This window comes from Lissotriton helveticus, chromosome 11, assembly GCF_964261635.1.
Source record: "Lissotriton helveticus chromosome 11, aLisHel1.1, whole genome shotgun sequence".
NCBI classification, from domain to species: domain Eukaryota; kingdom Metazoa; phylum Chordata; class Amphibia; order Caudata; family Salamandridae; genus Lissotriton; species Lissotriton helveticus.
In genome coordinates, this window is record NC_136072.1 from 439376271 (window position 1) to 439402176 (window position 25906).

General features: G+C 41.8%; 1 protein-coding gene across 7 annotated transcripts in view; it reads left to right on the plus strand.

The window, feature by feature from the left end:
- The window catches only part of DOCK10 (dedicator of cytokinesis 10), a 1735912-nt gene that overhangs the window by 1216341 nt on the left and 493665 nt on the right, over positions 1-25906 (plus strand). For all 7 annotated transcript variants that reach the window (XM_078665953.1, XM_078665951.1, XM_078665949.1 and 4 more), the window contains exons 20-24: positions 2952-3075; positions 3286-3407; positions 9090-9173; positions 11380-11472; positions 12637-12755. In XM_078665953.1, coding sequence (XP_078522079.1) covers positions 2952-3075; positions 3286-3407; positions 9090-9173; positions 11380-11472; positions 12637-12755 — 542 coding nt within the window. The remainder of the gene's footprint in view (positions 1-2951; positions 3076-3285; positions 3408-9089; positions 9174-11379; positions 11473-12636; positions 12756-25906) is intronic.

Sequence of the window (25906 nt, forward strand, 5' to 3'; positions counted from 1 at the left end):
ATTGACGTTAACATTGTGTAGTACACACTTACAAACATATATCATATATCTAGATAAATACATATATAAGGATATAATGTGTGTGTATGGTTTTCACTGAAACAATTTCCATGTTCCAATATAAAGTTTCACTTAAAATGTGAAATAAAATGTAGAATTTGCGTCTGGTATGACGAGAGTATGGGTTTCAACGAGACACTTCTCTTCATGGTGAGTGTACATATCACTGATACAATTATGCTTTGCACCATGGTGAATGTATTAATCCTCTTGAACTGTGGTGTTCATGTCGCCCATGAGCATTGCTTGCATCCATATTGCCTGTTTGTGCTCTGAAGATAGTCCATGACTCGCAGTGGAAATGTGAGTCCCCGACAATCACAAGGTGGTAGGCCTGATTTCAGAATGGCTGCAGGTAACAGACATAGGGTCTCATTTTTTAGATTTTGGCGTAGGGCAGCGCTGCAAGGCACCTTGTGAGCTGCCCTACGCCAAAGTGAAAAGGCAGGAATGCACCGTATTTAAGTAATACAGTGCATTCCGGTCATTTCTGCCTGTGCTGGTCCCATTTCAGCAGCCTCGTGCCAATGTATGCACCCTTGATCCATGGTTCAAGAGTGCCTCCGTTGCAGGTAGGGTTGTTTTCTTGCAGGAAAGGGCACCTTCGTGCACAAAAACAATCGTTCGAGGCGATTTCCTCCTTCTACATGTGCTGCAGCTTTCTACGTGTGGTGCAGCACATGTAGAAGAGGTAAAAACAAGGAGAAAGAATTATATTTCTTCTCATCACGCCTCACCTTGGAAGGCATACGGATTTGGTCCTTTCCTAGGTTTAATAGTGGCGGCACCTCCGCTAAGGCGAAGAAGCATTGCCCCACTGTCTTGAAGCAGGAAAAGAAAGGAAAAAATAAAATGATAATAACTAATGTTATTATCATTTTGTGTTGTCCTCTTGCTGTGGCATCTTTCTAAGAGCAGGGCAGGAGGGTACAACCCTCCTAATTGCACAATGACTGTTTGGTCGTCCCTCTTGGGCTGCCAAAATCAGTCATGCGCACTTTCCCTGTTCTCCATGCAGGCTGTATTGCAGCCTTCATGGAGAACATGCCCACCCCTACAGCCCCTGGCTGAGCGCCATGTCACAGCGCTCAGACCAATCACAACGCTGCATTGGAGCATTGTGATTAGCTGCGGGGAGCGTGGGAACCCTGGTGCTTCATGCTTCTCACAAGAAGCCAGGAGGAGGACGCAGAAGTGGCGACCGGCAAGTGATTTTTTTTTTAACTAACCCCCCTGCTCCCACCCACCACCACTGCTCCACTGCTGCTTCCAGGCAGCAGCCGCGATTGAGATTTACATGTTCATGTAAATCTGGGTCTACGTCAAATTCCATTGATGTTGCTTGGGAAAACCCATTGCAGCGCCCTAGGAATGCCTCCTGGGCACAGAGTAAGGTGACTCAGCGATTTGTGCCTCGTTGACTTATTCATGAATAATGAGGGCAAACAAAACACCGCAGGGGGGCTTTGCATGGCTTCATAAATCTTTATAAGAGCCCTGCATCATGCATGTACCACTGTATGTGGGGCAAGTGTGATGCAGGACTCTCAAAAATAAGCCCCATTGTGCCTGGCATATGCGGTATCAAGTCTGGTGTTGCTACTTTGCAAATTCATGGAAAGTGAGACAACAGGCAGCCTTAAAATGCAAAGGCGTAATGCAGGCTCCAAGGTGAGAAAGTCATGGTGCACAGCTAAATTTAACAAAAAATAAATGGTTGGCTTAGTCCAGTGCTTACTTTGAGCTGGTGGTTTCCGGTGCTTGGCACTGGCACTTAATTGTCAACACCAGCACTTATGACAGCTGCCACATGGTGGGCTGTTTGTGCAATTAAAAGATGAGCAGAACAACAGTTGTTTATTAATGCTATATACAATAAAAACGACTAATTCCAGCTGCCCAAGCCATTCTTATAGCTCTGGGGGTCTCGAACAGTCTGAAAAGTCATACTTGTAGCAGTGGGATGGTTAGTAGTTGTGTAAGTACTGTCACAGGCAGCGCTGGCAGAGGCAATGGGTGGTGCAAGCTGTTGTGTCCTCCCGATGATGGCCCTTGTGCTTATTTTTTTGAAAGTCAGGCACTGGCTCAGTCTATTAGCCTTCCTGTGATAGTGCTGAATGGAAGCTGAAGTATGTGTTGGCATTAAGAGCAACATAATGACACCTGAGTTGCCCTCCTTGTTGGTGCCGGTCAGCATGATGTTGTTACTTCAAATTGCCAATCCTTGCTTGGGTCACTTTGGTGACCGGTAGTGGATAATTTGTCAAATAAATGACTGGTGCTCTCATCAGGAGGTAAGTTGCACAAGTCCATTTCTCTTGTTAGTGCCACCTTAAACAGAACCGACTGCTAACCATTAAAGTGGGGAGAGGATATGGCGTAATGGCCAGAGCTGCCAACTTTGGAGCTGGAGAACCAGGTTCAATTCTTGGTGTTGGTTCAACATCCTATGATTCTGGTCAAATCACTTAATCTACCTGTAAATGAATGTGTCCTTAACTGGTGCTCATGAAAAGCGCCAGTGCTTATGATGAAGTGCTGGTGCTGAGCATCAGAAGCCACTGGCTCAAATTAAACACTAGTGACAGGCTTAGCACAAAACAAGTAACTTAAAAAAAAAGAACAATAGTTATGTAGATATGTTACGTAGGACTTGAAATGCCTATTTGAGTGGAAACCTGCACATTGATTGAACTATCAATGTCTGAAAAGTGTCACTCCTTCTTGACAAAAAGAAAAGGTGAAATTGTTTGGCAATAAATGATATTGAAGCATATTCTTTAATAAATAAATATGGAATAACGCAGTGTATTACTAGTTCCTCCCAACTCCAGCCGCTCATTCTTAATTGATAGACCAAACTAATGTGTGGTGTCATATTTATCTTTCAGGTAAAAATTGAGCTTCCCACCCACCTCCACGAGAAACATCACATTTTGTTTTCTTTTTATCACATTACCTGTGACATCAATGCCAAAGCGAATTCAAAAAAGAAGGAAGCGCTAGAGACGCCAGGTACATTTTCATAACTTGCTTTTAAATTGTTTTCAATTACCACACATAGCATAATATTAAGCTATAGATTACCTGTTCATTTGTGGTGTTCTATTCTCTCTCACCAATTTTTTTCTTGCCTTGTCCATATTTAGTGAAACCTGAATTTTGCTATGTATTCCAAAATCGTTTTGCCTCTATTGTGTTCTGTTTTCTTTTCTATCGGTCCAGTTGGATATTCATGGCTTCCTGTAATAAAAGATGGTCAAATTACATCTCAAGAGCACAATGTTCCTGTAGCCGCCACTCTTCCTCCAAGATATTTGAGCCTTCAAGATCCTGCAGCTGGAAAGGTATAATGCACAGTATGTGAAATGCATGAACGATTTGTTTTTCCTGTAATGCTCCTTTTACAAATCTTAGGCGAGCACTTCTAAGTGATGCAGCTTTAGTGCTGGTCGCGCTCGGTGTGACAATCTCCTTCTCCACAGATTCCACCCAGTGCTTAATTTAAGCCGGTGGTTTCTGGTGCTTGGCACCGACACTTAATTGTCAACACCGGAGCTTGACAGTCTACCACAGGGTGGCACTGTCTGGCTTATTTAGAGATTACCACAACAACAGTTGCTTATTAATTTAATGGACATTAAAATTACTATTACATGCCGCCCAAGCCACTATTATAGCTTTGGAGGCCTGAAATAGTCCGAACTTTCACATGTAAGAGTGTGATGGTTAATAGCTTTGTTGCTACTATCATTGACAGCCTAGCAGGGGCAATGTGTGGTGCAGACTGCAGTGGCCTTCTTGACCAGAGCCCTGGCATTCTTTGTTTTTTTTCCAAATTAATGACTGATTCCACTACTACCACCCTCACTGCCCATCTCTCTATAACCTTTCTCTCACATTTATTTAGGGCCAGATGTATCAAACAGTTTTACCCATTCTGTGTCTATGGGAAAATGTCTTCGTACATCTGGCCCTTAATTTCTTTTATGGTGCTCCTCACCCCAATATGAGGTGTTAGAGCACTTCACATTACACATATATTATACAGAGACAACAAATCACATGTATGTAAAACAATGCGTTTCTCCCAGGGCTTTGCGAACAATCAGCACGCTGACCTCCTCAATGTAGCGGCCTATCTCATACTGCATGCAACCTATCTTTTTAGTGTTTAAACTACTGGCATACATATTCACCTTTCTTTCTGGCACAGACTGGGTCCTCCCAGTACTATACCAGGGGCACCAGCCAATGATTCAAATCTGTGACCCTCCAGCCACACACCTAGACATCTGAAGTGATCGCATTAGCAAACTGAACTTTCCTAGTATAGCAATGCATCTCCCACAGATACATTTAACTTACATTTAAAATGTTCCTTTAAAGTGTATGCATTTCATGAAATTACCTGTAGGTATAGGATAAAAAAAATTATTACAGAAAATGTTGTACTTTTTAGCTATCTGTCTGACAGTATCCCTGCACTCCCTGATCCCACTCCTGTTTTTCTCCCAATCCCAGTTTGCATGTTATCAAACTGCTCAAGCATGAAGGGAAAACCAAACTGTTAACAAAATTAGACATATTTTTTTGTGTAGCTTATTTCAGCCAGTCACCAAGATATGCTGCACAGATAAGAGGAGATAGGCCTGAGTCCTTGCACTCTGCTCATTTAGAAGGCAGCTGAGGGGCCTGGCAAATGGCATCCTCTTTCTCCCCCAGGGACCGCACGCCCTACAGCTGGCGCTGTATGTGGAAGCAGGACAGATAAATCCAAGAGTTTTGACTCAAGGTTCTGTTTTTGATGTAGATTGTAACAATTCTCTTCCAAGTGTATTCCTCTGTAGCAGTATCTTTAAGTATCTACGGGCTGTATTAGAGCATGCAATGCAATCACATACAGTTATACACTAAAGATTTTGTGAATGCTTATGTTTCTATTAGTGAGTTGGCCAGTATAGGAAATGGGTTATAGGTTGAGGGGGTTGAAAAACCCACTCTGGCAACAACCACAACCCTTGTCAGGGTGAACTACAAAAGTCACTAATTTAACCAGTGCTTAACCATCTGGTAGCTTGGCACAAAAGCAGTCACGGTTACGTTGGAGTTAATGTGTAAAGCATTTATGCAGCATGCAGCCCCAATAAAGTCAAAACACAACACAAGAAAAATCCTAAACCGATTTAGAAAAATGGAGTTAATTTGAAAATATAAAATGTTACTAGAACAACAAAAAATCCAATTTGTATAACCAGAGATATTCCGTTTTAAAATATTAAGGAAAAATAGCACCTAAAAGACCAAAGAGCCACTTGTAGTCCTTCTGTAATGTCCACAGGCCCAGGAGTGTTCTGATGAGTGGCTCTGGAGGTCCAATATTTATACCTGGTGCCTGCCTTTGTGTGGGAGTATTCCCAGTCATACCTCACACCTGGTTCTGGAAATGTCTCCTCTTCCCCTGTCAAAGCTCCACATGGTATAGGGAAGGCAGGCAAGATTCCTTTGTGGGTGCAGTAGGCAAAGCCTTTTGAAGTGTAAGTGAGGCTGGGCACAGCTCCTCACTTGGGATGGCCCCTTTGTGTCAATATCTGGAACAAATACACAAACCCCAATAGTAAAGCCATTCACAGTTATGTGACCCAGGATACCGACAGAAAGTACTAATGGTTTGGACAAGTAAATGCCATATTTCTACAAGTGCTATTTTCAGAATTGTGACTTAAAATCTGGCTATACCATTAAAAAGGATTTTAAATTACAATTAATTTGAGAGCGCAAAGCATATCTCTATCTCCTCCCAATGCAAAGTTAACAGTTATTAAGTGTGATAAGGTAACCCAGTTTTAATTAATGGGAGAACAGAAAAGCAGGATTTAAGGAGTTTTTCACTTCCAAGTCATGTGAAACCTAAACACACATGTCCTACTTTTTAGATACAAAGCACCCTGCCCTATGAATCTTTTGGCCTTAACCTAGGGGTGGCTTATAAATATTAATAAAAAGGAAGGCTAAGACCTGGCAAAAGGTTTTATTTTGCAAGGTTGAATTGTAGTTTAAAACTGCACTGCAGGCTTGTAGTGGCAGGACTGAGACATGGTTTAAAAGGTTACTGGAATGGATGTACAATGAGTGCTGCAGACCAACTAGTAACAATTAATTTACAAGCCATTGGGTACAGGTAGTACACTCTACAAGGGACTTATTAGTACATTCATTGTGTCAATTAGGAGTAGTCCAATTTTACCATGTTTTAGGGAGGTAGTACAAGCACTTTAGCACTAGTTAGCAGTGAATTCAGAAAAATAGGAGGCGTGACGTCAAAACATGTGGGGGAATACCACGTCATGGATGTCATGTCTAAACACCACAATCCATGTAGTAAGTCAATAGACTTAAATAAACAGCCACTCAATAAAACACAATGGGGCAGATGCATCAGGCATTTTTGTCTTCGCAAACGGGCCGATTTGCTGAATCGGCCCATTTGCAAATGCAAAAAGTGCTTTTTAGATGGAGCCAACCCTGTTGTTACCGAATCTCAAAATGGGTTTGAGATTCGCTATGAGGAAGGAGCATGTTTAGTGCGTCCCTTCCTCATACCGGATTGCATCGGTATGTAGAAATGTTTTGTCACTGAAATGAGGTTGCAAAACATTCGCATTTTACCACTTACTTCAAGTAGGTGGTAACCACGGACAACTGCCTATTCTTAAAAAATGAAACAAAAACTTTTAATTAAAATTTTTGTAAAGCAGCCCGTTTTCCTTCAACCCTTTCGCAGCGGGGGTAATTCCCCCGCTGTGCTGGGGGGCGGGGGCGCGCAAAGCGCCCTGGTGCGGATGACGAGCTTAGCTCGTCATCAGCCACGGTGCTCGTGTGCTGATGACGAGCTCAGCTCGTCACGGCCACGCCCGTTCCCTAGAACGCTCAGCACAGAAGGGGAATTATCCCCGCGTGTGAGCGTTCTAACGGTCATGACGAGCTCAGCTCGTCATCAGCACACGAGCACCGTAGCTGATGACAAGCTGAGCTCGTCATCAGCATGGGAGGGGTTAAGGAAAACGGGCTGCTTTACGAAAAAAAAAATTACTTTATTTCAAAGCAACCACGGACATGGTGGTCTGCTAACCCCAGCAGGCCACCATCCCTGTGATTTTTGCGATTCCTAGGTCGTCACAAATTGCGACCTACCTCATTGATATTATGAGGTAGGTTATTTGCGATCCCCTAGGAATCGCAGAAAGTGTTCAACACACTTTCATGCATGCCGTTTGCGATTTCCTAATTGAGAATCACAATGATTCGCATTTAGTGAAACAAAACGGTGTATTGATGCATCTAGCCCAATATTATTTGCTGTGGAGCTTGTTAGGTGTAGTTTGAAGGTTGCTTATGCTTTGCTGTTCCTTTACTTTGCATTTCTTCCTGGAATCTTCAAGTATCTTGCGTTAAAAGGGCCTCAGGTTGTTATACAACACTTTGGGATTCATCTAGTGTGCTATGATGCATTTGAATAGCAAAGATACAGACGCCTACTTTCAAACGTTATCAGCCCAATCTAGCCCACAATAGCAGCAGTCACCAACATCTGGCAGCAGCATTCTCCACTTGCTACCTTGAGGGTAATTGATATGACTCTCTTTTGCCTTTCCCCTTTTCCTAGTTTTTCAAATTTTCCTGCAGCTGTAAGTCACATGGTTATGTTTATAGATTTAGAAACTGATTTTCTTTAATTTGGATTCAATTCCAATAGCATCACAAGTATGTTGCATACCTTGCAATGTCCTATGTGGATACTGCAAATGATTAGTTTTCATTTGAAAATCTGGTGTTTCTTGCTTTTACACCATGTGTGTCTATCAACTTTTATCTTGGACACCCACACTCAGCCTGCAAACAGAAACTAGAAAACAATGCAACAAGTGAAGATTGACAACATATATTCTTGTTTGAAGCACCAGACAACGGGCCACCGAAACCAATCCCCACCAGCTTTACCGCCATGGAAAGGCTGGCTGAGGCCAGCATCGTAATTTGGCAGACAGTCCCTGCTTGGCACCGCCACCAATTTGCAGCTGCAGGCCGCTCCGCTAGGCAATCGGAACGATTGCCTGAGGCGGATCCGTGGCAGGCGGTCTTTGCGCCTGCCACTGTCGCGATCCGATTCCCCCGCAATCCCATTAGAAGGCCTCCCTTATGATATGTATACCGTACACACTTACGTGGTGTGAAGAGCTTTGAGATGTGCACAGAGAGAACATTATGGCTGTACATTTTTTAGAACGTATTGCAAAATTGCACTGTATTATTTCGTATTGGCTTTTAAGAACAGCACATACTGTACTCACAAATGTTTTGTGAAGATATTTTTGTAATTTGAGGCTGTTTAAGGCACTATTTATATGTGAATTAACTATTTTCAAGATGTCTGACACGTGAATTCCCTATACAACCTCTGGGACCTGTGCTGTCCTTTGTCAATTTCTGGCATTGAGCGAAGTGTGAGTGAGGCTGGCTTATAAATCAGTGTGTGATCAAGACTCTTGGAGTTGAAACACGTAACTGAAAAGTAAAGCCATCTTTTGAGCAAATCCTTCCCTGAGTGTGCGTCTTACTATGATTCGAGTACTGCTTTTACCTTTGGACTTCGGAGTGCTTTTCATTGTGTGTTTGATTTGAAGTCTAGTTGATGTTATTCTGACCCCGCGGTGAAAGCCATCCTCATACTTTACCTTTCTATAATCCTATATCTTACATCCAGTCCAGGCTAATATACCATATTTTAAATGTGTAATGGTGAAGCACAACAAACATTTTACAGACAGTACAGTATGATCAAGTAAGAAAAAAGTATCTGTGTATGTTTGCGACATAGAGTGTATATAATAACTTGTCACCTTGCCCAGTACCCCCAAAGTAGACTGCTGGTATAGTAATGTTGCATGTACTTACATTAGGTATCTATTTTGAGTGTTACTCTTAATTATAAGCACAATAGCGTGATTGTATTGTTTTTATTCTAACAGAGTGGAAGTGACTTCAAATTTGTAGATGGAGGAAAACCACTATTCAAGGTTTCTACATGTGTTGTATCAACAGTCTATTCTCAGGTAAGTTTACCATTTCCACACATTACTTTCGATAACACATTTCAGTACAGTAATCACAGTGAAGGTTGTGCCTTTTCAAGAGTCAAATTGTAATTGTAACAGAGGTGGTATAGCATTTGAAAAGGATAACTATGGGCTAATTAAAAGGACTCAAATTCTAACTATAAGCAGTTATGTAAAGGATCTTCTTCTCATGTTGTAGGTTTCCAACAAAATCTCAATGCAATATTTGGTATTATAATTTAATGATTGTTTCGGCTTCACTTCAAAGTGATGGATATGCTGGACTTGAAAATTCATCTACTTGTCTTTTTTCAATTTATTTGTCATGCTTCCCAACAAAACAGAAGCAGTCAACGAATGTATACAGCAAAATAGTTACAGGGAAAACAAAGAAGCTTCAAAGTAATGATTCAAGTCCAGGTGTCGGGAATGGACTTTCATGAGGTCTGTCGTACGTAGCAGACATACACAATAGTCCATGATTTCAACACACATGATACACTACTGTCACTTTTATGTATAGTAGAGTTCTCAAGTTGTGGTGAAAAGCCTACGGGCAGCGATAAAATGCAAACTTGAGCTGACAGGTCGTCCTTTGAAGACACAGTAGAGGTCAGTATCACTTGCTTGGGCTGCTGTAATGATGCACTGGCAGGAGCCTTCAATATGCAATTCAGCAACAACCCTATGTACACTTGTTCTTGCTTGCTTTTATGTCTTGCTATATAGACAGCGTATGCTAAGGTAAACAACCTTTACAACGAAACCTTTACAACGACCTACCATTACAACGCAACTTTTACAATGCAAACTATTACAACGCATTGCTCTGGGGGCGCTCTAGGATAGGGAATAGGTTAATTTACTATCCAATAACCTTCCCTACTATCCACGGGGACTGGAGTTGAAATAGTAAATTAAACTATTCACTATCCAGCGCCTAAAAGCATTATGCGTTGTAATGGTATGCGTTGTAAAAACCGCGTTGTAAAGGTAGGCGTTGTAAAAGTATGCGTTGTAACGTCATACATCCGTATGCTAATTGCCGAACGCCATGTCATAAATTCTTCAAAAATATGAAGTATGAAGCATAGAACGATACAAAAAGCACATAATAATTTTTGCAAAAAATATATTAGAATCAGTTTATTATAAGTCAGGGCAAAAATGATGTGGCTTAGATTGTGTAGAAATATGCAGAGATTCTATATTTCATGCACTGACCCACACAGTGAAAAATAAAACATGTTGCCATGAATATCGCATCTGCTGATCACTTTTTTTTTAAGAACAATGGGGCATATTACTAAGGCGGACAATATGAGATTATCGCCGCTTTAGCAGCTTTTTTCAGCCGCTAAGCAGCGATAATTTTATCGCCCTATTAGCAAGCTGTCGCTAACAGCAGTTAGCGACAGCTCTTAGGTGATAAAGAGCGGTTTGGGACCCGCTTTGCATATCAGCGATATTTATCGCTAATGACATGCAAAGTGGGCGTACCCAACCTGTTAGCGACTGAAAGCAGCGAATATCTCCAAAACCTAACGCCTGCTCAGACCACTTCTTAGCCTGTATATCCAATGGGAGGTGGATATGCATGCTAAGTCCCTATTAGCGATAATGCATGAATATCGCTGGATTTCCAGCGAATTTCACGCATTTCGCTGCTATCGCCGGAAATTTTATCGCTTTAGAGATAAACGTTGCTAATAGCACGTTATCTCTGCAATAAAATCTGGCAATGCGCGGCAATAAAAAAAATTTCGCTAAGCTTATTTAGCAATAAATATCACTAGTTGTTGATAATATGCCCCTATAAATCAGAAGACGGAAAAGAGAGGTTCCTGTTTTCCTTGTTGAAACTGCAGGTAAAAGTTTGCTCAGAGATATACCTTTCTCCTTGCTGCCGACACATGCACCACACATCGTGACGTTAGAACTCTACTCTACTACTTATTACACTTAAGCAGCTACGTCATTTCATTATTACAGGTAGCTAGAGACGAAAAAAATATCCTGTAATAAGGAAATTACAGACCGGCTTTCACACACTGATAGCAGACTCCCAAATACTAGGTGTATCCCATGTACAGTCAATTTTTGTCAAGTTGAACTGGAACTGTTAATAGAAGAACATCTTTCAACTGAAGTCAAGAATCTGTGTTACCTGCTTCACCTTACATATCTATTTTTTTCATTTTAGGACTATCATCTAAATACCTTTTTCCAAGAGTGCCAAAAAAGAGAAAAATACCTCAGTCAACCTCCTTCGCCAGGTTTTGTCTCTGCCTGTAGGGTAAGTTGCTGTTCCATATCAGATAGGTAAACATTATTGCTATATTATAGTGCCTCGTGATTATCAGATAATTGTTTTCTTAGTTTGCTTTTATATAGATAAACTTTTACTAGTAAGAATATTAATGGTGCACATTTAGGTACATTTTAGTTTGCTGTGTAGGGATCCAGCTATATTCCTTTATGCCTTTTATTTTTAGACCATTTTATAAACTTCTCGAAAAGCAAAAGTGTTTCAATAATGCATTTGTACACTGTCAAACCACATACATCTCACCAGCCTGCATAGGCCCACATTAAATTTGATTTAAAACATTTGCCAACTTGATGCAACCCATTGTCCTTACAGTGCACTTATGCATTTGCTTTCATATTTCCAAAGAGTACTGTGCATAATGTGCAGTGGTGGTATATATTTACACTGTCCATTTTGATTCAATGCTGCGTGCCGTACACAATTAACAAGGTGTCGTGACATACTTTCTTGACCGGGACAACCATGTTTTTGTGACATAGTCAAGATGTAGCTTGTTTTTCGTCATCCATTCACTTTTTTATGTTGTAATGTTTCAAACGCATTTTAGAGCCTTCAGAATTTACTTACATTTAATAGAAAACCCATTCATTACTGATTCGTTTTTTTAAATAACAAATTTCTTTAAGAATAACATATAAGTTTCATAAATAAAATTGCTGTTTTTATTTGTTATTCATAATATGTTAACACACAATGCTGCCACCTCAAATCCAAAGAATACAGACCTGTCATTTTATGGGAATGCTGAGAACATCAAAAAAGTTATTGAAATAGTGATAACATACATTTATTTGCCCACGCCTCACTTCAGTACTTCAAATTGCAGATCATTGGCATGATATTTACCTATATCTTTCAAGTGCCCTTACAATTATTCACTACTAGAGAAAACGATTGATCATGGTTGTACATAGATTGAGCTACTTATATGTGGCAATTCTCAAGTTGTATCATTCATTTTAATTGCTACTGTGTCCGGCTGCATCTCCAGCAAAGCGATAGACTTGGTTAGCTTCATTAGGGATAATGTTTATATTAGCATATTTGTCAAACTACTTCATATAATACTAAGGCGGCTTTTAGAACAAAGGATTACATCTAAATAATTTACAATTAATCTCTTTTCAGAACTTATTGAATGTGGAGAAAATCCAGGCAATTATAAGCTTCCTGCCTGTGGTTCTGAACCAGCTCTTTCATGTGTTGACACAAAATGATGATGAAGAGATTTCTATTGTCACAACCAGGTATTTTAACTATTTTATATGAATTGCTTTTACCTACGATCATCCTGCTTTTGAATATTTTTATGAGTAATCAGTATACAATTGTAAATTCAATAGCAATTTTACGTATTATAGATATATGGATGCGGGTTATACATTCACTCTATGGTCCCGAAAGCAAACTAAGGGCCAGATGTAGGTCGGTCGGTAACGGCCGAAAATCGGTATTTTCGGCCGTTACCGACCGGTATTGAAGAAATGGTATGTAGGGCCACATATTTTACAGAATCGATAAATTTACCGATCGGTAAATTTACCGAATCTGTAAAATACCGATTCGGTATTTTTACCGATTTGGTAAACTTGAAATGTAGGTGGGACTCTTCAGAGTCCCACAAGCCGTACAGAATTGGTAATTTACCATCAAATCTATTTGATGGTAAAATACCGATTCCGGTGTGCATGCACATGTGTGCATGCACACCTGTGCCATATGACAGGCAGACCTGCCCTTTGGGCAGGTATGCCTGCCACATGGCACCCGAGCCTCTTTTGGGGGTGCCAGAGGGTGTCAAAGTGACACCCCCTGCACCCTTGTGTCAGTCGGTATTTACCGATTCGGTAAATACCGAATCGGTAATGCCCATTCATTCCTATGGGCTTCAAAGCCCATAGGAATGAATGGGCATTACCGGTCGGTATTTACCGAATCAGTAAATACAGATTTTTACTGATTCGGTAAAAGGAACATCTGGATGCTCCTACATGTCCCCCCTTCTCATTTACCGATTCTTATTTACCGAATCGGTAAAATTCGGTAAATAAGAATCGGTAAATGAGTCCTACCTACATCGGGCCCCAAATGTGTGAGGTTAGATATTTAAGAGCCCTTTTTTATTATTAAGGCAAAAACAAGATGCAACTAATTTGAGATCTTGAAGTCACAATAACATTAGTGAAATATATGTATGTATGAATGGATGAATGGATGAATTAATATGAAGCTTATAAAGCGCATAGCTACTCCAACACGAGTGTCACAGCGCTGATAGGTCAAACTCCAGAAGAGGAAGCAAAGAAACGTAGTAGGAAGAACAGTCTATCTAAAGAGCCCAAGGAAGTCCAGGGACAGCCTATCTAAAGAGCCAAGGGGCATATTAGCAAGAGCGATATCGCGGCTTTATCAGCACTTTTTCCTGCTAAAGCGGCGATATTTTTATCGCCCTATTAGCAAGCTGTCACTAACAGCAGTTAGCGACAGCTGATAGGCGATAGCTACAGGTTTGGGGCCCGCTTTGCATGTCAGCGATATTTATCGCTAATGACATGCAAAGTGGGGGTACCCAACCTGTTAGCTACTGAAAGCAGTCGCTAACACAGCTATCGCCTATTAGCAAGGCAAGCGAAGCGATTTAAAAAATCGCGCTAAGCGATTAAATATCGCCGGAACCTAATGCCCGCTCAAACCATGACTTAACCTGTATGTCCAATGGGAGGTGGATATTCAGGTTAAGCCTCCATTAGTGATAATGCCTGAATATCGCTGGATTTCCAGCGATATTCACGCATTGAGCCGCTATCGCCGGATATTTTATCGCTTTAGAGATAAACGTTGCTAATAGCACGTTATCTCTGTGATAATATCCGGCGATAGGTGGCAATAAAAAAAATGCATTTAGCGATAATTATCGCTATTTGTTGCTAATATGTCCTCAAGTTTTTAAGCTTTTCTGGAACAGAGGTTCTGTCTTTGATTGCCTCTGTAGAAGTAGAAGAGAATTCTATTGCTTAGATGCAAGGAAGCTAAAAGAGCTTCCACCAATGCGAACTTTCTTCACTCTAGGAACCTGAACTGGCAAGGCCTTGGAAGACCTAAGACTTCTCAAGGGAGAGTAGGGTCTGAACAGTTGGTGCAAATAGGACACACCTGACTTCCTAAAAATTCTGTAACAGTAGCATAGAGCTTTAAAGGTATGTATATACAATTAGTTGTCATCACAGAAAGTCCATTAGCAAATAACATAGGGTTGAATATACCCTAAGCCCAGTGAAATTTGTGGTTCTCCAGGTCTTATTCATTTGTTTTTCAAAGGCATTTATGCCCATAAATGCCCATCCCCCATTGCACCCTTATCTGTCCATCTTGCACACCAAATGTTTCCAGTGTCAGGCTATCATTAAGTGTGCAATCAATATGGTTAAACATATAAAATTTGATGTGACTTGAGTTGTATTGCCTAACATTATAATTAGAGTTTCACAACAGATATTGAACCCATTTCCATATCAGATCCTTTCAAAAACAGTATCCCAATATGCTCTAATTCTTGAGCAGCTAGCAAACATATGTGTATGGTGTACAGTAGGCTCTTGACATAAAGGCAGCTGACAAGTATAGCTGGTTGCTATTTATTAATTTGCGATGGTTTGATACAACACTCAAATAAGTTATCATAGGGTTGTAGTCTATTTAACAAACGGTGCAGCTGTAAATCCCATAGGTCAAGATGTACTGACGGTCTCCAGCGTGATGTCTGTGTCAAGGCTTTTACACCATTTCTCAGTCAAGTGTTAATTTCTCTTGATAGTTGTTTGCCATAATAGGAGGCAAGATAGGTTTTATCAACATGGCACATGCTTAGGTAGTACCTCAGGTGACGGTTTTAGCTTGTTCTTCATAAGACATGTTCTAATCTATGGATATTTAAAGAATTCTGTGTGTGGGGCTTATTAAATTCATCCATAAGGCCTGTAAAACTCTTCTGTGTGCTCTGGGAATACAGTTGATGCAGGAACTGAGGATGAGAGCTGGCCCATGCTAAATTAGCCCATACTCTAGAGGCATCGTTGAATAAATGGTTATTCCATATAGGCTGAAAACTGGTAATTTTAGGATTTTAGAGTGTCTGAAGATATTTTTCCATCCCAATAAATATGTCCTAATTACCTTGGACCTCACATGCATGACAAGTCTCTTGGGTTGACAAGCTGGAATCAGTGAAATGCAGGAGGTAGGAGAAACAGACATTGATAAGTTAGAAAGTTTGTGAAATGTTTCATACTAGTTTCGATGTGTTCTTTGCCAATGGAGCCCAGTAATATAAAAGGGTATTAGTAAGAGCCCATCGTCCCAGTGTAGTGGCAGTTGGAGAAAGCGTTGTGCTCTTCTGGGCCTTTTATTTACCCAAATCAAAGTGAAGATTGACGCTTCCATCTTTGAGAAGAATTTTTAGGGACATATATTGGTAATGAATGGCACAGGTAGAACATTTTGGATGCAGGACCATTTTGATAATATTAATCCATTCTACTAATGTTTAATAGTAGATACTCCCAATGTTTAAGCAGGCATGTTGTTTTCTTTAACAAATTAACATAGTTTGTTGGCCTAATAATATTATACATCGACATTTGCCAGATTCTCAAGTACTTCATTTTAGTGACTATGTATTGGGTCTGTTGGATCTGTTCGGTAAAAGGTCCTACAAGGAGTATCTGTGGTGTATTCTGATTCGGTTTGTAATCTGAAAGTTCTTAAAAAGATTCAGCTAAACATACTATTGTGGGAATAGCAATGTTAAGATTCAGGGTAACCACTAGTACATCATCAGCGTAGGCCAGAACTTTGATAGTTGGTGCCTTAAGATTGATAAATATTATATTTCAGAACTCAATCAGTTTTTTTAGAAAGGGCTCCACATACAGTGCATATAGAGCTGGAGATGATTGACATCCATGCTCAGTCCCTCTGTATGCATTGAATAGTGCAGGTATTAATCCATTAACCAGTATTACTGCCTGTGTTTTGCGGTATGCCTTCTGGATGCATGTGATTAAGGTGAGGTGAAATGTATAACTTTTTAACATTATCCAAAGAAAAGGCCATTCTTTCATAGACAAGGCCTTCTCTGCCTCTAATGCAGTGAAAAATAGAGATTGGTTATCTGTTTTAATCCAATGTATCAACAATATTGCTCTGTTTGTATGTCCAGTGACATCCTTACCTTGAATAAATCCATATTGCCATGGGCTAACTAGATGATTCATAACTGTATTGATTCTTGTGGTACTAAGTTGTGTGAGTATCCTATTATTAGTGCATAGTAATGATATGGGGCAATAAGGACCACTTGATGTTCTTCCAATATATTCTCTACTAGTGCATACTTAATTTGTGCGTACCAAAAGAAAGACATACAGATTTTATCTAAATACTCAGCTGTACATTTATGTGGCTTTCTGTGAACTATATAGACTGGCATAGTATTTGGAAAAAGATTGTAGTTTCCCGGTAGTTGCTGAATACAAACTTCCTTTCCCATCCTTAATTTGGCTGATATATTGGTTTGATACATTTCTATGTGCCTGGATAGCTAGTAGAAACCCTTCTGTTCATAGCATGTGTGGCTGTAGATACACATGCTGTGCATACCTCGGCCCTCTAGTGTTGGGCTTGGTCGTTGAAAGTTGTTTTTCTTCTAAGAAGTCTTTTGAGTCGCAAGGTCTCAGTGACCGCTTCTCTGGTGTTGTTGAACATGGTCACCAACTCCATAGTTAAAAAAAAAATCTCCGTCATCGGGTTGGAGGTGATCCAGTGAGCACGCGGTCTCAAAGAGTTCATCGGTTCCCGTTGTGGCCTTGAGTTTGCAAACTTCCATCTTGGTGTGAATACAATCTTCAGCTTATTACTGTCTACTGGTACGTTGGCTCAAACTGTCGGTTTCGTCCGATGGCAAGGATCCAGGCCTCCAGCCCTCAGTTCCCTATGGAACACCTGGTGCTTCAACCTCCCTTGGGAGCAGGATGAACTCCTTGAGGTGATAGAACGGACACCTGGACAGATCTCCACAAAGTGTGCAACTTGTGTCTCTCACCGACCATGATAAAGGCCGTTGTAATTGCAGTTTGGCGTTCTGAAGTAGAAAGACTCTCCGTCAGTGCCGAAAATGTCAGTGGGCTCACACCAGTATAGCACAGTCCACTTCAGAGACACTCGACACCTTCGGAGAAGCCAAACCCCTGGCCATCAAAGAAGGACAGGAGGAAAGCACTTGGGTAATCACCTGAGTTTCCGGCTGAAAGTCCAGCCCTGAGTATATTCATTCAGATGCCTTAGAATCCAAAGAGAAGCGTCTCCAGGAAAAAGAAGAAGATGCTTCTATGGGTGCTACATCTGCCTTGGTAGACCTTGAGCAACACATCAGAACTAGAGAATGCTTGAGTAGTGTCGATGTCCCTCCATTGATGACCTCTCATAAATGGTCACATGTCGGAGCCAAGCATCTCCACTCCGGGGGTCGGGCATCAAGCCTTCGGGTGCTCTTCATCCATCTGGAACTGTGGGACACTAAAGTAAGGCTTTGCAGCTGAGGAAGGATTTTGCCACAGCATTCGATCCTGGTCCCGCCTTGATGCCTAAACAGCATTTCGGGACCCACTTACAGACAGCCCCAAGGCCGCAGACTTCTCAACTCCAGCCTCGGTGTTGAAGATACCCTCAGTGCCAAAAACAACAGCAAAACCATCTTCAGCATCGAAGTCCCACACTCTGGATGTCGAAGAACAACTCGCTCTTTAGAGGTTAACAGAAAAGCTGGATGTAAGGTGGCACAAAATTGTCTTCTACCCGTGCAGAGGGAAAATTGCGGCCTCTCTAACCCAAAAGCGCAAACCACTTTCTAAGGGCACTTCACCATGGGATAGTCATGGCCTCCAAAAAGGCCTAGAGATAATCCGCCTGCTTGTTCTCCTCCTCCTTTACCACTTCCTCGTCCCCATTGCCTCAGCCTCTTCCATCTTCACCTGCCAAGCACTTATTCACAAGCAGAAGATTTCGCATCTGTGTATCAGGTTGTGTCCGGTGACCCTTTGGAGGAATATGATGTTGACACTCTCATAGACCCAAACTTGGAACATATCTCAGTTAGGGGTTAAACTGCATACAGTATTGTCATTCAGAGATCCACCATCTACCGCAGGGTGGTTTTATTCATATCCCAGAGGAAAAGGATTTCCTTATAGAGACCCTCTCTAAGACAGAGCGATCTTCCCAGAATCTCCTCATGATGAAAAGGATGGTTAAGTAGGCACCTGATTTTTTTAAAGGACCAGTAAAATCGTGCTTGGTTACGCCACATATTAAGAAAAATATGAGCCAGCTCCCTCTGGCCACACTACATCAAGGCTCATGTTCCCCCAGATTCACTAGGGGTCACCACTGCTAGGAAGTGGGAAGCAGCCCAGGCCATTGGGGACGTGTCGCCTCCTGATAAGGAGAGTAGGCATATAGATGCTGCAGGAAAGCTAGTAGCTGTAGGCTTAGCAACAGACTGGCTGATGGTTAACTCGGTGGGACTCATATCTAGATATGATAAGGCACAGTGGGAGGAAATGGAGGGGCCCTTTCAGCATCTTCCCAAGCAGTATCAGAATAATGTGGAAATGCTAGTTAAGGAAAGTGAAGCTACATCCAACACCAATAGCCCGCCGCAGTGGGCTCTACCGACCATTAAAGGCCCTCTCCAGCTTAAAAAACCAGAGCCGGAGGCGAGGGTCTTTTAACAAGGGAGCGGGCCTTCAATGGCCTGTAGAAACCACTGCGGAGGGATCTAAGGTTATTAGAACATTCCGCTCCTAGAGGGAAGAATGTTCTACTTTGCAAAACAAAGGCCTCATGGAGCCTGAGGGGATTGAAATGCCCTTTAGCTCCATGAGGTCTTTTGTTCCCAGCAACAGCTGTGAACAAACAATGTTGGAGTTCCAGGCTTCTACCAGCCATTAGAAACCTGGAGTACTCCATTGTTTTCAATGTAGCTCCCAACATTTTAAAGTTCTAATATGTATTACATTGATAAAACAAACTACTTGTGTAAGACACAAGTTGTTTGTAGCCTTCTCTAAACCGCATAAAGGACATGCCATTTCAAAGGCTAGAATTGCTAGGTGGATCTACAGGTGCATTCAGACCTGTAACATTATGATTAAAAGAGCCCTGCCCTCCCACCCAACGACATTCCACCTGCTCGCAGGGGCCTACTATGGCTTTCCTAGGAAAGATTCCTATAGTATACATTTTTAAAGCTTCCACTTGGTCTACTCAACACATGTTTGTTTACAAAACATTATTGTGTGGATGTGTTATCAAGGGAACAAGCCAGAGTTGGTCCAGTTTTCCTAATGACTTTGTTTCAAACCTCTGCCTCATCCACTTGTTAACCATGGCTCACAGGAGGACTGCTTTTCAGTCTATGCAAAGCAGTATATCAACAGCTGCACATGCTACAAACGGCATATGTTACTCACCCTGTAATTATCTGTTCGGTGCATGTAGTGCAATGGATTCACATACACCCACACTCGCCCCTGAGAACCAGTGGCTGCAGCAGAATTCTGTACTTTTTTATATTCTTCCTACTATATGCTCAGTGTTCTGATACACACTACTCCTTACTTATACTAACCCTTTAACCCCTTTGCTGCAGGGTGTTTTACCCCGCTGTGCGGGGGAGGGGGGCCACGTGCGGCGCCGCTGTGTTTGTGATGAGCTCAGCTCGTCATGAGGCACAGTGCAGCTGCACTCATGACGAGCAGAGCTCGTCACAACCACACCCGTTTTTCGAACGTTCAGCACAGCGGGGTAATTATCCCCACGTGCAACGTTCCAACGGCCGTGACGAGCTCTGCTCGTCATGTGTGCGGCTGCACTGTGCCTCATGACGAGCTGAGCTCGTCATGAGTATAGAAGAGGTTAAGAAAAAAACTATCTAACAATGGAGTCAGTTACCATGCTCAACAAAACATAGAGGAGTCACTGAGTCCCCCGAAGGCTACAAGATAACACACCAAACCAATAAACATGGATGTGGAATTACCATCATCTGCAAGGACACTCTCCACTGTACAACCCTCCCAGAAGACCCAACGCTCATAATAGAACATCTTAACTTTCAACTCCAAGCAGACGGAAAAAGCACCATCAGAAGCACCCTCGCCTACTGACCACCAGGCCCAGCCCCAGCTTCTGCAACACCATCCCTGACCACATCCCCCCCGATCGCAATCAACCCCAAGCATTACATCTTCCTACAGGACTTAAACATCCACCTTGATGACCCAAGCGATGCCAACACAACCGACCTCCTGTAAAGCATGAGCAATACCTGCAAACACACACCTTGAACACCTGCTCACCCCCTGGGAACATCTCACCACTCAAGCAACAATCTCCATCATGAACTCCGTGCGACGGGAACACCCATGGACCCTGTCCCCACCATGTCTTCAACCTTGGAGGCAAGATGATTGGCGACGAACTCAGGAAAATCCTGAACGGCTCCATCACGTCGCCTTCCTTCTCTGAGGACTGGAAACACGCTTAAGTGAGGCCCCTCCTGAAAAAAACGACCCTTCAACCCAGCAGAACTGAAGAACTACTGTCCATCTCTCTGCTCCCCTTTCCAGTAAATTCTCAAGAAAGAACAAGGAGAACCCTACTCACATAGGAACCAGGGCATTAATTTATAACAAGAAACAACGGCTCCTGTGGTGTGGTACTATATACTATGTCAATCAATTTAGCTTAATAGCAATTTATAGAAACACAGAAGGACTAGAAGGGATGTCAAAAAGAAATCACCAACAATTTGAGAGAATTCTCAATACTGTTTATATACTACAAAACATTGATTGCAGAATTATGCAAGAAATACTCAGCTTGTCACACACTAATGTAAACACAAAGAGGTGCACAGTGTCCCAAGTGTACATGTGAAACCAAAACATAAATATACAAACAACATATACATATATGAGCAAAGTGGTTTCTCATAGGATAACAATTTGAAAGGAAAATGACCAAAGATAATAATATTAATTATATTAGTGTCTATACATAATCCTAGGCACTAAATATTGGTTCAATTCCTTATGGCGTCGACGGCGTTTCGACCCTCAGGAATGTGGGTCTCCTCAGGACAGGACATTGGGGGACATCTACGATTAAGAAGGACGAAATAGGGGTAAGTATAGTGTGTGACATTCTTTACATATATATTATATTATATATATGGACAGGGGACCAATTTACCTGAATAATGACTTGTTTTCACCAATGCGTGGTAAAAATTAAGAATGACTTACAGGTAGCCCAGCCGGGTACTGTTGTCATATATAGAGAAATTGAAAAAATGAATGAAAATTGACGTAGAAACAGGTTCGTTCAGTTCCACAGTGACATTTATTGTAAAAGTACGAAATAGGCAAGTGAAAGACTTACCACTGTAATGGTCAGAGAGTTAAGGGCGTGGTCCTCATAGATGATGAAGTATTCATTAAAAACAGGACAATGCCTGTGAAGAACATAATTTGAGGGGGTACGTTATAGGTATTTATATAAACCTATGGGTCTTGTCCCACAAACTAATCTGGCAGGGTAAAATAAAATGTACCTGATAGAGTTGGAGTAGCGCCTAAGTGCGCTAGATACATCCACGTCGTTGTAACGTTTTACCGAATTGACAAACTTGGATATTGTTTACAGGACGATGCCTGCAAAAGGAAATAATGCGGGAATATCATCATAAATAATTGGCCATGCGTACGTCAAGGCTTATATAATAATTTTGAGGAAAGAGGTTTACCTGAATTGATAAACGTGCCGCTTAGTGACTATTCCACAGATACTCTCTGCCGATCTGCTCGTGTGCGTCGGCCTGCCCTTCCGGTTAAAAACATTGGAAGACCCGACGAGGAGAGTTACGAGAACTCGATCCTCGTGAGGGTCACCAATGGAATGTCAAGTGAATGAGCTCGAATCCGCTCTATTGTCGGCTCCACATAACATGGAAGAAGGCAATTCCATAGTATTGTTTGTGTAGTGTTGAAAATAGAAATATACTTTGTCCTGGGGATACTTCCGTCTCCAGGTATTGACAATATCTAGTGTCTCCATCATTGATTTCTTGGATTCCTCCTCAGGGACATATGGTTGAGGCTGTTGACATTTGAAGTGTCTAGTGGTGGTGAACTAATACAATTGCAGGCCGCTACAACAATAAAGCCTCCTGTAGTTGCTACCAAGTTTTCTCGTCTCTGTAAAAACGGTAATCATGTTTCCTTATTTCGACCATTATTGAGAGCTGATGTGTATGTGCCGGGTCAATAGTAATGATAACCCAGCGATTGCAGGCCTTAGGAATATAAAGCATAACCTTTAGAGATTAGTAGAATAGTGAGATACTTGTTCCCTTTAATGAAGCTTTCTCATGGGTGTAATGGAATGATTTGGCTTCTAGGCTTAGATATATATATATTGTGGCCATTGTGGGCAACTCTGATTTCACGAAGACAAACAGTATCAGATTTATAGTGCCTAATCTCCTCCTTAATTTTATGTTGTTTGGCATATGTCTTGAGACCCTTACATGAAATGATAAGTTTGTTAATGATTTAACCACGGAATTCTGCGTGTTTGAAAACAATAAACACACATAGCTTTGGAACCAAAACATTGCATTTGCTCTATTTATTCTCGCCTAGCCAACTCTTTTCACTAACCTTCAACCCCACTTCCCACCTTTACCCTGGAATTTTGCTTGATAGGGCCCATCCGGTGCTGATGCCAGAATGGGTCTTGTGTGCTTCCCCTTGTGTTTTTCCTGAGCATGCTACTTTACATCCATGCAGATAGGGCTGCAGCTTCTGGTGGTTGTTCATGATATCAAAACATATATCTGGGAAAAATATATTTACCATTTAATTTTTCATTTAGCATTTTTGTATTTAATTTGCGAACTTCTTCCGGCTTCTGGAACTTCTGAAGTTCCTCCTGCCATGCCATCTTGGGACATATCAGTGTCACGATTGTTAATCTGATGCTCATTTCTTTTAAGTCATACTGAGAAGTTCTAATTTCTCTAAATCTTTTAACAGTATGTAAGGAGTAGTTTGGAAATACAGACTATGAGCAACCTGCATTGGTTTGGATTTCCTTCTTAGACCTAATCTTGCTAATTTTTTTTTCCTTTATCAAAAGATTTCGAATGTACTCAGTCAGTGTTTGTGGGATCACCATGTTGCGGTGTTAGGCTGAGTATCCTGTGAGCTCTGGCTATTGTCAGTTGGTTGGGATAATGATATTTTTCTTTCTGTTATCTCCTCCTCCAAAGTACATTCTATAATTATTTGAAACAGATTGACCAAATATTTGTACATTGCACTTTTGGTTGTCCTGATCCTATTTTCCTTGCATCCCAGAAGCAGCTCCATTGGAGCTTAAACGGGGAGATGCTTTCCTGTGGCATCTCTTCCTCACAATTGGTTAAGAACACTCTGCCTTCATATCTGTACTAAAAACACTTTATAATTTGAAAGAATCTTAATTTGATTGTGTAATTCCCATGCTGATCCATGTTGCTGCCGTTCTTACATTGTTCTGCTAAGTACTTCTTGTTTGACTTCTAACATGACCTCACGGTTCAAGTATGTTAAACATTATATAGTTATATTTCTTCACAATCCTACCTCATTACATCCCATTGAACCCTCAGTTGTTTCCCTCTCTGGTGCAGTTGACTATGTCTTGCTGACATCTTCTTAGATCCGAGTTTTCATGTCCAAATCCCATTTGTGTGCCTAATGGGGCAGGACTCCAAACTGACTCTGTAAACTGCCTCTGCAGCATCAGTGGTGGGGAAAAAGCGCTGATGCAGCTGTGCAGCCCTTGCAGCCAGCCAGGACACCCTTGGACCAGTAGTAATCTTGGAAGCACATTTTATCATAGTCCCTGAGCCTCTACTTAGCCTATTTGTTGATGCCTGCTCTGAGATGAACACGCAACACCAATGCAGAGAGGCAGGCAGGCCAGTGATAAAAGGCTAACCTTTACAGATGCAAAGCTCTCCCATCTTCTTCTGCAGCATTTACCTATGCACAGAGCAGCGCAACAGGCTCTTTAAGATGTCAAGGAGATGCACTGGAGTTCTGTGCTCGCTACAGCTGAGCTGCCGTTAGGATTAACCACACTCTAATGACCCGGTAGGAGTGGGTAGGTCGTGACAAAACGTGATACTGGCACTCTTTACATGAGGAACTCCTCGTGTACAACCTACCGGGTTCTGCTGATGCCTGATTAGTGTACAACATTGGGCGGTTCCAGTACTGACAGGTACATTAATAGCTAGTTGCTTGGTTGATGTGAGTATGATTCCACATCACCAATTCTAAGGTGTAGATAGTCTTCACTGTTCTGGTCCTGACGAATCGGCTGTAGATTACACATAGAGCGAGAAACATGTTGACCTTTCACTAATGAGTACGCTTAAATCTAAGACATAAAGCTTAGTTGAACGCCTTATTGTCTGTTTTTACTTAGGGTAGGAGACTTATTGATTAAAATTTTCTGTCGCTGGTACTCCCAATCCTATTTTAGATTCACTCTCAACTTACACATCCACACATTTCTGGCCCCTCACCCCCACTTCACCATACGACTATTGGAAAAAGATCTCTGCTAAAGTGCCCCTACAATAGGGAGCCCGTTGGGTATTTCACCGCCGACCCAACAAGGAGAAGCCCAGATGATGAAGCATGACACCCAACTTAGTGTGTGAGGGCATTACAATCCAATACATGGATTCCCAACTTTGAACATCTCTTGTCGGGTTGGTCTTGATTCCCCTTGTTCTGACTCTGATTACTGATAACCTTCTTTTGTAGATTAACCACACTCTCTTAGGAAAAGACTTATGCCCTCTCCTAGATGGCTATTCATGATTCAACTCCACTGCTGTTCAGGATTGTGCACCACAGTAGTTGACACACAGAGGATTACTCTGAACCTCTTTGTTCAGTTTAGTGCCCGAAAGATTAATGAGACCTCGACCTTTGAAATATTTGTAGAAATCTTCTGCTTAGTGCTGCACACTAAGCCACGATGGTACACACTAAAGACACAAAAACACCTCAAACCAGTAATGTAGCATAAGCTTCTGCAGTCCCCGTGTTGCGAGGGGTGTTGAGCCAGTATGTAGCAAGTGGGGTGTGGGGGGGTAGTCCACCCCGGGCGCCACGTGTTTTCAGGCCGGTGGCCTCCCCAACCGCCTGCAGGAATTGATCAACCTGCTCTTATGGCCGCCGCAGGGCGGCTAAGGCTGGGACTGCCACAGGCGGCAAAA